The sequence below is a fragment of the Balaenoptera borealis genome (assembly GCF_965194805.1).
Source record: "Balaenoptera borealis genome assembly, chromosome: 4".
Lineage (NCBI taxonomy): Eukaryota > Metazoa > Chordata > Mammalia > Artiodactyla > Balaenopteridae > Balaenoptera > Balaenoptera borealis.
In genome coordinates this window covers 129,990,396-130,005,977 of record NC_138861.1, presented here as the reverse complement: position 1 = coordinate 130,005,977, position 15,582 = coordinate 129,990,396, and the positions used below count along the sequence as shown (strand labels likewise).

Below are 15,582 nucleotides of genomic sequence, written 5' to 3'. Positions count from 1 at the left end.
ACAGAGCGCATAAGATAATGATTTATCAGATGAAGAAAGTTGTATAAACGCCTAGAATATTTTTAAATAGGCATAAGCAGCATGAATAGAAAGTAAGATTGTATCAAAAATTTAAGCGTAATTGAAAAGAACCAAATAAAAAGTTCTAGAAATTAAAAATACAGTGCAGGAAATTAAAAACTCAAGTGATCCTATTAGGTAGCAAGTTATTCATACCTGAATTGAATTGATCAACTGATCCTAAAGAAATTACATAGAATGCAATACAAAGAGATGGAAATGGCAAAGGCAGGTTAAGAGACATGAAAAATAGAAAGATCTAATTGGGGTTGTAGGCTTCCATTCAATGACAAATGAGAAGCAAAGCCACTTTCAATCAAAATCAGAATTTACTATCAACAGATCCTTGGAAATTCAAGTATGTAAGAAAGCATGAAAAGTAAAGAAGTTGTTAAAGTGTGTAGGGCTAAACCACACTGATTGTATAAAATAATAATGATTCCATACCGGGCATTAAAAATCAAGATACAAATGAAATACTGCTACACATAACATGTAAGACAGCATTCTAAAGGGCATGTTAATTAATACGAGGTAAAATAAACTTTAATTGTGTTAAATGTACATGGTAAAAAGAATTTTAAGGATAACCAGTAAAAGGATAGAAACAGAGTTTGTAAGTTCTATAATCAGGGGGGAAAGGAAATCCAAAACATGAAAGAAAATATAGGGGAAAAAAACCTTAGAAAACAAGCAAGGTAAAAGCAGTACACAAAATAAAATGTTAGAAATTTATGTACACAAAATTAAATGTTAGAAATTTATTTAAATATATTAATAATGATAAATATGATACTATTGTATTTTATTTATTATAATGGTAATTAAATTCTATTATAACTATAATTTTTAAATGATAATAAATATTAAAAAGCGAAGTTCACTATCTTAAGAAAAGTGCCATCGGTTTGGGTTAAAAAAATTGAGTCGTATGCTGTTTACAACAGACGCTTATCATACCTAAGGATATATAGACTGTTTGAAAGTAAAAAGATGACTATACCAGGCAAATCCTAATTTTATTTTTTGCCTCTCTTTTTAAACAGATATAGTTGACATATAACATTGTATAAGTTTAAGGCATGCAACCTGTTGATTTGATACATTTGTATATTATAGTTTGATTACATCATAGTGTTAGCTAACACCTTCATCATGTCATGTAATTATCATTTCTTTTTTGCAGTGAGAACATTTAGGATCTAGTCTTTTAGCAACTTTTAGCAACTGCATACTACAGTGCAGTTGACTATATTCACAATGCTGTGCATTAGATCTCCAGAACTTATTCATCTTCTAACTGCAAATTTGTACCTTTTGACCAACATCTCAACAAGTCTCCCAAACCCCAGCAGATACTAATTTTAAAAAGCTTTTATAGCTATATTAATACCAAATTAATTTTAAGGTAAAAAGGATGATTACAGAAGAAGAAGGTCACTTCAAAATGATAAAAGGTCCTATTTTCCAGGAGTAGAATAGTTTTAAACTTACATATACTCACCGTGTACCTAATGAGAGTTTCAAAATTTGTAAACTACAATGATAAAATTATAAGGATATACTGGATATTGGAGTGTAAAATGGTTTACTCACTTTGTAGAGCTACTTGGCCATTCCTAGAAAAGTTGAAGGTGCAGTTCCACTTCTAGATATACATGCCATAGGGAATTATGCTCACCTGTGTTCAAGTATACATTTACAAGAATATTCACAACAACTTTATTTGTAAGAGTGAAAACTTGGGAAAAACTTAACTATCCATCACTGGAGAATGTAGCCATTGAATGTAATACTGTACTCACTAAGAATGAATGAACCGGAGCTCACATTCACAAGAATGTGCCATTTCTTAAGCTAGCCGATGAGTACACGTATGTGTGTTTGATTGTTTACGTACCGTTTTGTAGGTCTGAAAATTTTCATAATAGTCTTTTAAATACCAAGGAGAAAATATAAGTAGAACTTGTCTACTTTAACATGAAATATAAAACATATATACACACTACCTCAATTCAAAAAGTGTCTATAACAATATTTTTGAAGCTATATTTGAAAAAACACTGCAATTTTACTTTAAACAAATCTGTTTATCAATGCACTATTTAGTAATTAGTGGCCTGCTGTTTTGATGAAACAATGTTAATTAATTTATTTTGCAATTTATTCCAAGCTAAAAAGATGGTGATGTAAGTTCCTGGTATCAAAGATGGCTAAGGAATTTGGATAATTTTTTCCTTTGCCTATGGATATATTTCTTTTCCTTAAGAGTCTATGACCAGCTGTAAAAAAAATGCCTCATTTAAAAAAGTAATTTAGATTTTATAAAAGAACATCCTACCTAGGAAAAAAGATTGGACAATAGAAATGCTAACACATATATATGGAATCTAAAAAAAACCCAAAAGCTTCTGAAGAACCTAGGGGCAGGACAGGAATAAAGACACAGAGGTAGAGAAGGGACTTGAGCCCATGGGGAGGGGGAAGGGTAAGCTGGGACGAAGTGAGAGAGTGGCATGGAGTTATATATACTACCAAATGTAAAATAGATAGCTAGTGGGAAGCAGCCGCATAGCACAGGGAGATCAGCTCGGTGCTTTGTGACCACCTAGAGGGGTGGGATAGGGAGGGTGGGTGGGAGACGCAAGAGGGAGGAGATATGGGGATATATGTATACGTATAGCTGATTCACTTTGTTATAAAGCAGAAACTAACACACCATTGTAAAGCACTTATACTCCAATAAAGATGTTAAAAAAAAAAAAAGAAATGAAAATACTTAAAGCACGGTTGAGCTCTAACTTCTTAAATTTACCCCCAAAATCTGTTGAACATTTGGTTCTGAGCTTTCATTCCCAGGAATCCCTTTGAGACAGCAAACAGTTTGCACCATCTAAGCCAGGGGTCCCAAACTGTCTTGCTCCACGAAGCCCTTATGGCAGGCACTCCGAAACCAAAAGAAAACATAAGTTCAGTTCAGTAAGGAGTTAGATCACAGCAATCATGCAGAAATCTCCCTTTGCACAGATAGGACTGCGTCGAAAAAAATGTTGTGCAGTCTAGTGTTGGAACTGTGAACCACCTGGTAGTTTTAAGACTGCCCAAGAGATTTTGAGTACTCCTGTTTTCCCCTGAAAATTTAAAATAATTCATGACACCACTGTGAATGTGCTGCAGCACCTTGCAGAACTAGATAAGACACCCTCCCACGTACGCCTTCATAAGGCGGGCTGTGCATTCACTCGAATTCATGGTCTCTTTTCACTGACTGCAGGAGAAGCCATACAAGTGCTCAGAGTGCAGCAAGGCCTTCAGCCAGAAGCGAGGCCTGGATGAGCACAAGAGGACGCACACCGGAGAAAAGCCTTTTCAGTGTGACGTGAGTTTGGCTTCCCTTTTCTTTCCCTAGTGTCCTCCGGTAACCTCCGGTAACAGGAGATACGTATGTGTGTGTGGATGTATCCATGCATCTATTTGTGCATGTATGAGAGAGAGAGAGTGTGTGTGTGTGTGTGTGTGTGTGCGCGCGCGCTTTACAGTGCTGATCTGTGTCTATTAATGTCTTGTGCTCTTTATACCTTTTGATTGCATAATCCATGTAACCACGTTGTAGCAATGTTTTTTATCCTAGTTTACTGGCAGCAGATGAACTCTGATTTTCTTTAAGACAAGCTTGTACCCTGTTTTAATGCAATTGAGTTGTTCTTCCAAGGTATAAATACGTGATGATTCAAGACAGCTTTCATGTGTCTGTCCAAGTCGTTGACAGGTTAATGATAGTTAAACCAGAGATTTAACTGGTTATAGATATTATTTATTTTGTTAAAGCCAAACAATGAATTTCTAAAATATGCATAAACTCCTTTGTTTAAAAAACGCCACTGCTAATTGTTTAGATTTTCTGCTTATGACATTTGAAGTGAAATGAAATTATCAACGTAGTTCACATTATTAATGAAAGGACAGAAATACTACCATTGTCAGGAAAATTAATTGGATTATTGATTAATTTAGAGAAAAATGGTTCCTCGATGAACAGCATCACCATTCTGTGTAAGATTGACAGTTGACAGAAACTTGACACAGGTGTTAGGGAAAACACTTCTTGTTCTTATTTCTAACACAAAAATAGCAAAAAAAAAAAAAAAGTATTAATGTAGCTCAATGTAAGAAGAAACATTAAAGTTGTAATCTGTGAAATTGCACAGTACATAGTTCTCTTTAAATGTTGAGGGAAACCTGAGTACTCAGTCCCCTTGGCATATCCCAAAGGATAAAGGATGGAGTAAGCAGTCCATATGAAAGGAAACTCACAAACATAAGATGTTTTCCTTGTCTTTCCATGAAACTCTGGTGGTAAGGTTAAGGCAACAACGTACTCCCAGTGGGCCTACTCATAAAAATACCTTTATCAACAGTGAACTTCTTTAAGGAGAACTACTTGTAGAGAAAGAAATGTACACATGGAGAGCTCTATCCTGAACTGGAGGTACAGCGAGTTTCATAATTTAATGGACTGAACGTTCAGTCCACTGGTGCTTTTATTGGAAGCATTTTCATAAAAGCAAAACTTTTTTTGGGTTATTTAATTGCACAACTACACAAATAAGTGATGGGAGATAGAAATTAAATATTAACTGTGTATGGACATCTTCCTTCCATCATGCTCTACCTGACTTTTATTTATGCTGAATATTTTTGTGGACTGCTTCCTTACATAGACTGGACCATGATGTTATTTTTTAAAAATTATGTTACAAGCATGATTTTTTCTATCTACTTCTATCCCATTTACTTCTGTCAGATGTTCAAATCTCTCTGAGCCTTACCTGCAGTCCGGACTGGTCTGTTGAGAAGAGATCCAAGTTTAATGCCTCCAAAACTTCCCTGAAATGCAGCCTGGTCAGGGAACTGGCTGTCTGTTCCAAAATCTTATTCTCTTAACCTACCCATTCCAGATAGAAGTCATCCTTTCTCACCCCACTTCCAGTCTATCTCCTTCCTAAATAGCTCAAATCCATTACTTCCTCTCAGTTTCCATTCCCACTAGCAGTGCATAGCCTGGACCCTCACCTCACTATTTCTTATTACATCCAATCTCCAGTGTATGTGTTCTCCACCCCACCAAGGTGATTTTTTAAAAATAGAAATAAAATTCACATAACATAAAATTAACCATTTTAAAGGAAACACTTCAGTGGCATTTAGTACATTGACGGTGATGTGCAGCCGTCACCTCTGATTCCAAAACATTTTTATCGTCCGCACATAAAGTTCCATACCCGTTAAACAGTTATTCCTCACTCTCCCCAGACCCTGGCAGGCACCAGTCTGCTTTCATTTCCATAGATTTACCTCTTCTGGATATTTAATATAAATGAATCATACAATATGTGACCTTCTGTGACTGGCTTCTTTCACTTAGCACAATGTTTTCAAGGATAATCTACATTGCAGCTGGTATCAGTACACCATTACTTCTTATGGCTGAATGATACTCCATTTTATGTATACAACACAGTTTATCTGTTCATCAGCTGATGAACATTTGGGTTGTTCCTACCTCGTGGCTCTTGTGAACAGTGCTGAGACAAACATGCGTATACAAGTTTTAAGTACCTGTTTTCAGTTCTTTTGGGTATATACCTAGGAGTGGAATTGCTGTGTCCATTTAGTGATTCTGTGTTTGACTTTTTGAGGAACTGCCATACTGCTTTTCACAGTAGCTGTACCATTTTATATTCCCACCAGGAATGCACGAGGATTCCAATTTCTCCTCATCCTTGTAAACACTTATTATTTTCTGTTTTTTAAAATTATAGTCATCTTAGTGGATGTGAAGTGGTATATCATTGTCGTTTTGATTTACATTTCCCAGAGGATTAATGATGTTGAACATCTCTCCATGTACTTGTTTGTCAGCCATTTGTGTATCTTCTTTGGAGAAATGTCTATTCAAGTCCTTTGCCCATTTTAAAATTGTGTTGCTTGTCTCTGTTGTTGAGTGTGAGATACTGGATACTAGACCCTTACAGATATGATTGCAAATATTTTCTTTCATTCTATATGTTCTCTTTTTGCTTTCTTGATAATATCCTTTGATGCACAAAACTTTTCAGTCTTGATGAAGTTTAATTTACCCATTTTCTCCTTCTCATCATGCATTTGGTGTCATATCTAAGAATCTATTGCCAAATTCGAGGTCATAAAAATTTACCCTTATATTTTTTTCTAAGAGCTTTATAGTTTTAGCTCTTACATTTAGGCCTTTGATCCTTTTTGAGTTAATTTTTTGTATATGATGTGAGTTAGAGGTCCATTCTTTTGCATTTTTTCAGTCTTTTACCATTAAATATGATGGTAGATGTGAGTTTTTTATAAATGTCCTTTATTGTGTTGAGGAGGTTCTCTTCTAGTTCTCTGAATATTTTTATCAAGACAGGGTTTTGAATCTTGTCAAATGCTTTTCTGAATCACTTGAAATTATCATTTTCTTTCCTTTTGTCCTGTTAATGTGGTGTGGTACATTGTTTGATTTCCTTTTATGTTGAACTACCGTTACAGTCCTGGGATAAGTACCACTTGTTCATGGCTTATAATCCTCTTAACATGATCTTGGATTCAGCTTGTTAGAGTTTTTTGTTTTGTTTTGTCTTGTTTTTTTTGTTTGTTCATTTGAAGATTTTTTCATATATATTCATAGGGGTATTAGTCTGTAGTTTTCTTTCATTGTAATATCTTTGTCTGGCTTTGGTGTCAAGGTCGTACTGGCGTCACAGAATTAGTTAGGAAGTATTCCCTCCTTTTCTATTTTTGGGAAGAGTTTGAGAGGATTGGTGTTAATTCTTCTTTAAATGTTTGTTAGAATTCATCAGTGAAACCATTGAGTTCTGGACTTTTCTTTGTTGGGAGGTTATTTGATTCAATTTCTGTACTTGTTATAGGTCTTCTGAATTTTTCTGTTTCTTCTTGAGTCTGTTTTGGTAATTTGTGTATTTCTAGGAATTTGTCCATGACAACTAGGTTATCTAATTTGTTGGCATACAGTTCATAGTGTTCTCTTATAATCGTTTTTATTTCTTTGGGTTTGGTAGTAATATCACAATGTGACTGTTTTAATGTAAACTCAATCATGTGCTTCTCTATGATGGCTTCTCACAACCTATAAGGTAAAATCCACCTTCCTACTTGACTGAAAAATTATTATGGTCTTTCTCAATTCTTATTATTTTATGTCTTAATAATCTTATCTGTCAGTACCCTGCAGTTTATTTGCACTAACACTTAGAGTTTCCGGAAGTAGTGATAATGTTTCATATCTCTGTCTCTTGTTCCAGGTACCTTGCATACACTGTTCCCTCTGCCTAGAAAGTCTTTTTTCTGCTCCTGTTCCCACTGTCTACCATATATATATATATGTGTGTGTGTGTGTGTGTGTGTGTGTATGTGTGTGTGTATATATATATATATATATATATATATATATATATATATATATATAGTAGACATACCATATATATATGACATTTGAGTGGCATTTGAGCAAAATTGTAAAGAAGAAACTGATACATATCCATTTCAGTTCTTTACAATTTTGCTCAAATGCCACCTCACTCATCAACACTACTCTTAACACCTTAGGCCCAGTGGTTCCATGCCATGCAGCTCCCCCAGCGTGCCATACCTATTCAACTTTAATTATCTTTAGCTACTACACATATGGTAGATGACTTCCAAATCTTCCTTTCCCTGCCTAGATTTCTCTTTGAACTCTAGACAGATATTGTGAGGTGCCTATGAGACATCTCTCCTGTATTCCGGACTGAAATCATGATCTCCCAGCCTTCTCAATCTCTTAACATGTTTCCTTCAACTACCCATCTCTCTGAGAACTCCACTGTCTCCAAATAGCCCAAGCCAAAGGTCTGAGCCTCATGCCAGACACCTCTTTTTCCCTGAGCCATGACCAATAGCATCATCTAGTTGAGCTTCTGTAGTTAGAAAGACACAGTGGTCCATAGTTTGTATACAGTCTCTGATTTCACTACAGTCCAGAAATATGTAGGTGTTATTTCCACCTATAGGAAGCAATTGAGGCTCCCTGGGGTTGAATGACTTGCCTATCATTCACTGCTTGTAACTGGCCAAATCAGGATTCCAGGGATCAAACCCATGCAGCTTCCTCTCAGCCCCAGTAATTCCTGACCCTCTTTGCTTGTCTATATTTCTCAAACCTGTCACCTTCTCTAAATTTCCATTGCCACCTTCACTTCTCTCTTTCTGTCACCCCCTATGTCCAGTGCAGTAGCAAATCTGATTGGCTTTGTATGTAAGTTGAGAATGTGAACACTTCTTACACCTCCACAACTACCAACCTAGTCTCCTGGAACAACACAATAGCTTTTTAATTGATCTCTCTCCTTCCATCTTTGCTCCTTAGTCTGTCCTCAACTTGCCACCCACAGTGATCTTTCTAAAACCCGAGTCAGATTTTACGTATGTGTGCGTAGATTACGTATGCATTACATTAGTCTCATTGGCTCAAACCCTCAACGACCGTCCATCTCATTGAGTGAAAACCAGAGTTGTACCAGCGTCTGGAAGTGGCCACGTGACCCGCACCCCCCGCCCTTCTGCCCCAGCCTCTCTGGCTTCACCGCCCCCTCCGCCTCACTCCGGCCACATGGCTTCCTTGCTGTTCTTCCAGACGCACTGAGCACACTCCTGTGAATAGGTCTTTGTATTTGCCGTTTCCCCAGCCTGGAACGCCCTTCTCAGGTATCTTTATGACCTGTTCCTGTGCTTCTGTCAGTTCTCGGCTCAAATTTCTTTCTCTCTTACTTCCATTACTTTCTTAACCCTCACCCCATAGTCGTCTTCTCCTTCACTGTACTTACATCTGCCTGAAATATTACGTATTTGTTTGTTTAATTATTTATCATTTATTATAAGCTCCATGACCAGAGAGTTTTTCGTTATTGTTTATTGCTGTATTCCCAGCCCTAGAACAATACCTGGCGTATAAGAAACATTCAAAGAATATTTTAAAGGAATGAATAAATGAATCAATGACCACTGTCTGAGTTTATGTCCAAATCATTTCTGGCTTGGTGTGGAACATTGTTTGGCCTCCTTGATTCCAGTTGTGTACTCTCTAGCTTGCTGACTAAATTATACTTCGGTTTCAGTCTCTTCTTCAAGTCCCACCGCTTGCAGAATATACATCCTTCCAGTTTCTAATTATGATTATCAGGGTCTCTAGGATTTGGCTCCAGCCTTCTAACTTCCTTTTCAAGTTATTCCCCTAACAATGTCTCATCTTCAGCCTTAGTGAACAGTTTTCATTCCCCACCTGAGCCTTGCTCTTCACCCCTCTGTACCTTTGTACATCTTCTTCCTTCTCCCTGGAATGTCACTCCCCACCTTAGGACGTGATAACCCCTGTGCATCCGGGAAGAGTCATCGTGCCCTCCTGTGTGCCGTTCTTGGTATTGTGTTCATGGCATTACGAGTATTTCTCCTTAACACTGTGGACTCCACTGAGGCAGGGCAGAGTGCTCTTTGTCATTGTTCTTACTGAAGTGGTGGACACACTGTATGTGATAAATATTTGTTAACTGAAGATGTCTATAAGATTCTAACATTATCTCCAAGGACTTTCTATTAAGCATGCTGTTTCCCTTTACCTTAAGACAAAATCAGTTTACCTCTAGCCTAGAGAAGGAATAAAATATTTCCCCAGGGCTTCCCTGGTGGCGCAGTGGTTGAAAATCTGCCTGCCAATGCAGGGGACATGGGTTCGAGCCCTGGTCTGGGAAGATCCCACATGCCACAGAGCAACTGGGCCCGTGAGCCACAATTACTGAGCCTGCTCATCTGGAGCCTGTGCTCCGCAACAAGAGAGGCCGCAATAGTGAGAGTCCCGCGCACCGCGATGAAGAGTGGCCCCCACTTGCCGCAACTAGAGAAAGCCCTCGCACAGAAATGAAGACCCAATGACCCAAACGAAGGCCATAAATAAATAAATTAATAATTTAAAAAAAAATTTCCCCATTTTTTGGGAATGTGAATTAATACTAAGTTGGAGTAGGCTGAAGGGCTGTATAAGAATCACATGTGGAAAGAAAGAAAAGAAAGCATCTCTGTGGCACTATTGGAACTCCTTGCTCTTCCCTATTTTTAAAATGACTATAAAAGACCTTACATATGGCTGATTTATACAGAGCATCAGTTTGAAGTCTCTTAATGACTGCATTTAAGTTCATGAAAACATAGCTTTTAATGTCTAGGTAGTCAGTTTCACAACCGTGACATCAGCTACTCTCTGCTGACATTTAATCCTCTGCCTTGGCCCTCGTTCAACAATCTGTTGGATTGTTCCAATCCCACGTCCTATTGGAGCTTCTCGAACTCCTTAATTCTGAGCCGTCATCAATGACTTCAGCATCCTGCTCAACTTCCTTTCTATTTCTCCAGCTTGCCGCTGCCGTAATTTTCCCATGGTGACCATGTAAATGGACTTGCACTTCGTATCCCTCACAACACACTGGTGAGCTGAGCTGAGAACCTCCTTTGTTTGTTCAGAGATTTTTATCTCTTAAAAATGGTGTCCGCCAGGCAAATGGAAGAAAGTATAGTGGGCTCACATATCTCTGTTTGAAGTGAGAGACTTTTTTAATAGTTGGCCCTTGTGGGGTGGTATAGACTCTGAACCCAGACTGTCTGGGTTTAAATCCTGGAGACCACTTCCTCATCCTGTGACCTTGGGCAACCTGCTTGAGACAGAAGTGTGTGTGTCAATTTCCTTCTGTGAAATGGGGATAATACCTAAAAGGGTGGTTGTGAGCATTGAACAAGCTAATGTTTAGAAATTGCTAAGGGTCATTCCTGGCACACGGTGAAAGTTGATGCCAGCCCTTAAACCTAGTCCCAGTGCCAGAAATAAATAACTAATAAAACAGTGAACAAGACGCCATGTCCCCTACCCTCATAGAACTCACATTCTTGTGGAGTACAGACTTAAGCAAATAAACCTGAATAGATGTCTCATTGCATTTTATGATAAAGATTGGGAAAGGAAAAAATGGAGTGGGCTATGAAAGAGTAGGTAGGGAAGAATTCTCTGAGAAAGTGACTCTAAGTAACCTAGAAGATGAAGAGGAGCCATGGGGGAAAGAACATTCTAGGCTCAGGGAACAGAATAAATCAAGGCCTGTAAGTGGGAAAGAGCATGCAGTGTTAGGGGAAGTAAAAAGGCAGGTGGAGCTGGAACCCAGGGAGAGAGGAAGAGAGGGGTGCAAGGTAAAGTTGGAGAGCAAACTGGTAGCCTTTCAGCCACATTAAGGAATTTATTTTGAATCTAATTTCAACAGGAAGCCATTGAAGGTATCTATTGTTCTTTTGACATGAGGTTTAGAGAAGGAGCCAGGGAAATAGAAAATAGGGAATACATTTTAATTCTATCTTACGCATGATCACAAATTTTCATTTATACTTATAAAAACAATTTAGAGTTTCTTTTACTTGAAAATAATCTCTAAAGACACCTTCTTTGGTTTCTCCAGAATTATTCCACAGCCTTTGGGTTATTTATATTGCTCACAGGGATTGTATCTATCAATTATCTACCTTTCCCTTTCTTTCTTTCTTTCTTTAGTTCAACAGATATTAATGGAATGACTACTCTTGCCTTCCTGTTCCTTAGGACTAGTAAGGAGAGACATTAAAAAGCACACAAATAATTAATTACACTCGAGGTAAGTGTTATAAAGGAAAAATAAAGGCTACTAGGAGAGCATTTAGCGGAAGACTTCTGTCAGAAAGATCATACAGGCCTTCCCGAGGAATGCATAGGAGGCCGCTAGCAAAAGAGAAGCGGGAAAGTCCTGAGGCAGGAAGGCTGCGGTGTCTTCGTCAGCCTACGCTAAAGCTGATTAGTTGGGCTAGAGTGTAGGAGCTTCCCTTAAAGTAAGGAAGGCTCCAGTAGGGACCCATGGACCAATTTTATGTAGTAAAATGACATTTACACTTCTGAAAATCCCTCCACCTGCTGGGTGGAGCATGGACAGAAGGGGATAAGGATGGATGCCGAGAGATTCAGATAGTATTCATCACCTTTTGACAGTGTAAAATTGTCCATACATTACAGGGAATGTGCATCTCCTCTCCTATGTAAAATGCGTGCAGCAACCCCCATTCTTCAGGACAGTTACACACCTCCCCTAGTTCCAAACATTTCCTGAGGGGAGGGGAAACTGTACCACCCATTTGAGAACCACTGACACTGGCCATTGCAATAATCTAGGCTTTGGTTTTCAGAGTGAGGAGCTGCATATCCCAGGAGGCCTAGGAGACATCCATTGGGAAATGGGAAGGAAAGATTCCAGTTTTGATCCCTGCTTATTGTGTATTTTAAAACTAAGAACAAAATTAAACTTTATTATCATTGAATAGCAGGCTTGACTTCGGTGCCCTCTGTTACTTTGGTACCCTTGTTAACAGCTGGTTTCTTGTGACGTACAGTACTAAATGTGATCTGAGGGAAGAGTGGCAATTCCATGGTGATGCAGGTTGTCACTTGTTTGTTTTCCGTGCTTGCTAGGATTGCGATTTATGTGTTCCCAGTTAAGTGGAGATATGGATTCTGTTATCTGTTTTTAAATAAAATAATCTTGTACAAAAGAGTCCTTTACAGAAACTACAGATTGAAAATAATATTAATAATACAGACACAAGGTAACAAAAAGAAAACAACAGAGTTAATGTTACTAGTCAGCAGCAAATTTAGATTAAAAAAATGCCACCGTCATATCTGGAAAAAAGTAAACCAAAAAACTGAAATTATCCAGAAGACATTTGAAATATGTATTTGTCTACATTTTTGTTAAAAATGACTTTGACCCTAAATATCATATCTTAGATGTTGCCTAATGAAAATATGAAGTCATAATTATTAATACAAAAACGTTTATTTCATCTTTTTCACATTCTCTTAAAAGTTTGTCTCTAATAATATAACTTATAAATACCTTAGTACACTTGGTATATTTTATTTAAAAATACAGATAATAGGTGCATACTGAAACATTTTCTTATTGCTAGAGAAGCACTGGTCTAGGCAGGTAATGGTTTTCACTCAGGCTGTGGCAGCACAGATGGAGACAATTAAATGTCTTCTAGAAATGTGTACAGGGAAGAAGTGGTAATTGACTAAATGAGGTGGGGATGAGGGAGACATTGGATCAAGGCTGACTGCCAGATTTCCAGCAAGTGTCAGATGGATGGCACATTTTTGTTTTGAGAATTAGATTTGGGAGACAAAGAGTCTTTTTCTTAATTGAAGTATAGTTGATAAACAATGTTATATAAGTTACAGGTGTACAATATAGTGATTCACAATTTTTAAAGGTTATATTCCATTTGTAGTTATTATAAAATATTTGCAATATTTCCTGTGTTGTACAGTATATCTTTGTAGCTTAATTTATAACCCTATAGTTTGTACCTCTTAATCCCTTACCACTATATTGCCCCTCTCTCCTTCCCTCTCCCCACTGGTAACCACTAGTTTGTTCTCTGTATCTGTGAGTCTGCTTCTTTTCTGTCATATTCACTAGTTTGTTGTATTTTTTCGACTCCAGTTCAACTTTCGACTTACTAAGTTTGCAGCCCCGGTGAGCTGTCCAGCAGGCAGTTAGATCCTCCCCTGTGCAGATCAGGAGAGAGGACTGGCTTCAGAGATAAGATACTGGCGAGTGATCTCCACATAAACAGTAACACAGAGCACGAAGATGATGAAGATCACCAGGGGAGGAAACACCTAATGAACGAAGAAGTGGGCTGAGGAACAGGCCCTGAGATCCAAACTTCAAGGTTAGGGTGGAGGAGGAGCCTGTACAGGAAAGTGGAGGGGGAAATGGCCAGAGAAATAGAAGGAAAACAAGGAGAATAGGTCCTTACGGACACTAAATGAAAGGCAGGAGGGGAGTGACCAGGTATGTCAGATGATACTGAAACTTCATGTTAAATGAGGATGCAGGAGTCCCCGTTCCATTTAGCCATGTGGAGGGAGTTGGTGACCTCTCAAAGCTGTTTAGGGAGTTCAAGCACTTGACGCATAAGTGTGATGGCAGTGGGCTTGAGGCATGCGTGGAAGGTGAGGATGGAGAACCTTCACTCAGCCAACGGTATTTTTTTCATTCCAAAGTAATATTTGGAAGTTTGTTTCCTTTTTTGTTCCAGAAAAATTACGAAATACAGAAGGGAGTAAAGACAGAAATAAAATGATTCCAGATTTCTCAACTGATGTCAACTAATATGAACATTAATCTCTTGATATTTTCCTCCAATACTTATTTATACAGATACAGTTACCGTCTTTATTTCAGTATTGTAAATTGTGCATTAATCTTATTCTGTTTTCTTCCCTTTACATTTTCCCTTGCCTTTACATATTTTTTGAAGTATGATCTTTTTTTAACAGCTGAGTAGTATCTCTTCATCTTGTTATATCAAAATGAATATACTCATTAACTTTGGGCAAATACGTTATTTGTAATACTCCACTTTTATAAATAATTCTGGGATGAACATCTTGTATATACATCTTTGACTAGGAGCTATCATACTGGTAGTACTCCTGGTTCTTTTAAGGCTTGTGAAAATACTAATAGTAATAATCTCTGTCCATCCAAGGTGCTTTTGAGGAAGGGCTACTCAGTACCATTGCACTCTCATCAGCACCATTTTCTACACTTAGGCACATTCCAATCCCCCTTGTAAAATTATGTTTGGGTGTGTATGTTGTTTTAAGTACATTTCTTGAAAATAGCCTGTGTTTGCATTTTCCATTTTACCCTAATTTCAGAGCCTTTAAGGGTACTCAGTATTTTATATCACTTATCATAACTCATGTATTATATAGTCTGTCATTGTATTTTATGCTCTTTCATGTTCCTGGGTCTTTCCTTTTTATCCCCTGATTTTTACTGCATGATGTGAACTTACCTGGCTTTGTTTTTCAGTGACTTTAAAGGTGTATAGTCTGTTTTAAATTATGATTGTAAAACTTATGTTTACAAAGTTATTTCACAAGAAAAATGTCCTTTCCTCAGTTTGATTGGAAGCATTATGTTTGTCATGGAAAATTATTCTGTTTCCTTTAAAATCATTTGTATATTGCAGGGAGCTGCTACTCTTTATAGTAGCTGTGTTCTCTCTCGGACCCCACATGTGGTAGCTGTTGTAGTCTCTTCTTTCCAACCTGCTGATGATTCTTTTTGCCAGAGAAGATGAAAGAGAAAAACTAGGCACTAACATTTATTGGGTGTCTTCAATACAACATCCATTTGTGTAGATTACCTCATTTAATCTTAGTATTAATTCTGTGAGATAATGATCATTGTGATCATTTTATAGGTGAGGGAACTGAAGTTAAAACTTCCTTAGGAAGTGATAGAATCAGGTTGAAACTTGGTTAGTTAATTCAAGAAATACTTATTTAGTCCTACTCTGTAGGCACTG

General features: G+C 37.6%; 1 protein-coding gene and 1 long non-coding RNA gene across 3 annotated transcripts in view; one reads left to right on the top strand and one right to left on the bottom strand.

Moving 5' to 3' along the window:
* Window positions 1-15,582, bottom strand: part of LOC309627634 — a 1,075,643-nt gene that overhangs the window by 292,066 nt on the left and 767,995 nt on the right. The gene's annotated exons all lie outside the window — the stretch shown is intronic.
* The window catches only part of PRDM5 (PR/SET domain 5), a 226,103-nt gene that overhangs the window by 193,969 nt on the left and 16,552 nt on the right, over window positions 1-15,582 (top strand). For both annotated transcript variants that reach the window (XM_082389642.1, XM_082389643.1), the window contains exon 15: window positions 3,335-3,439. In XM_082389642.1, coding sequence (XP_082245768.1) covers window positions 3,335-3,439 — 105 coding nt within the window. The remainder of the gene's footprint in view (window positions 1-3,334; window positions 3,440-15,582) is intronic.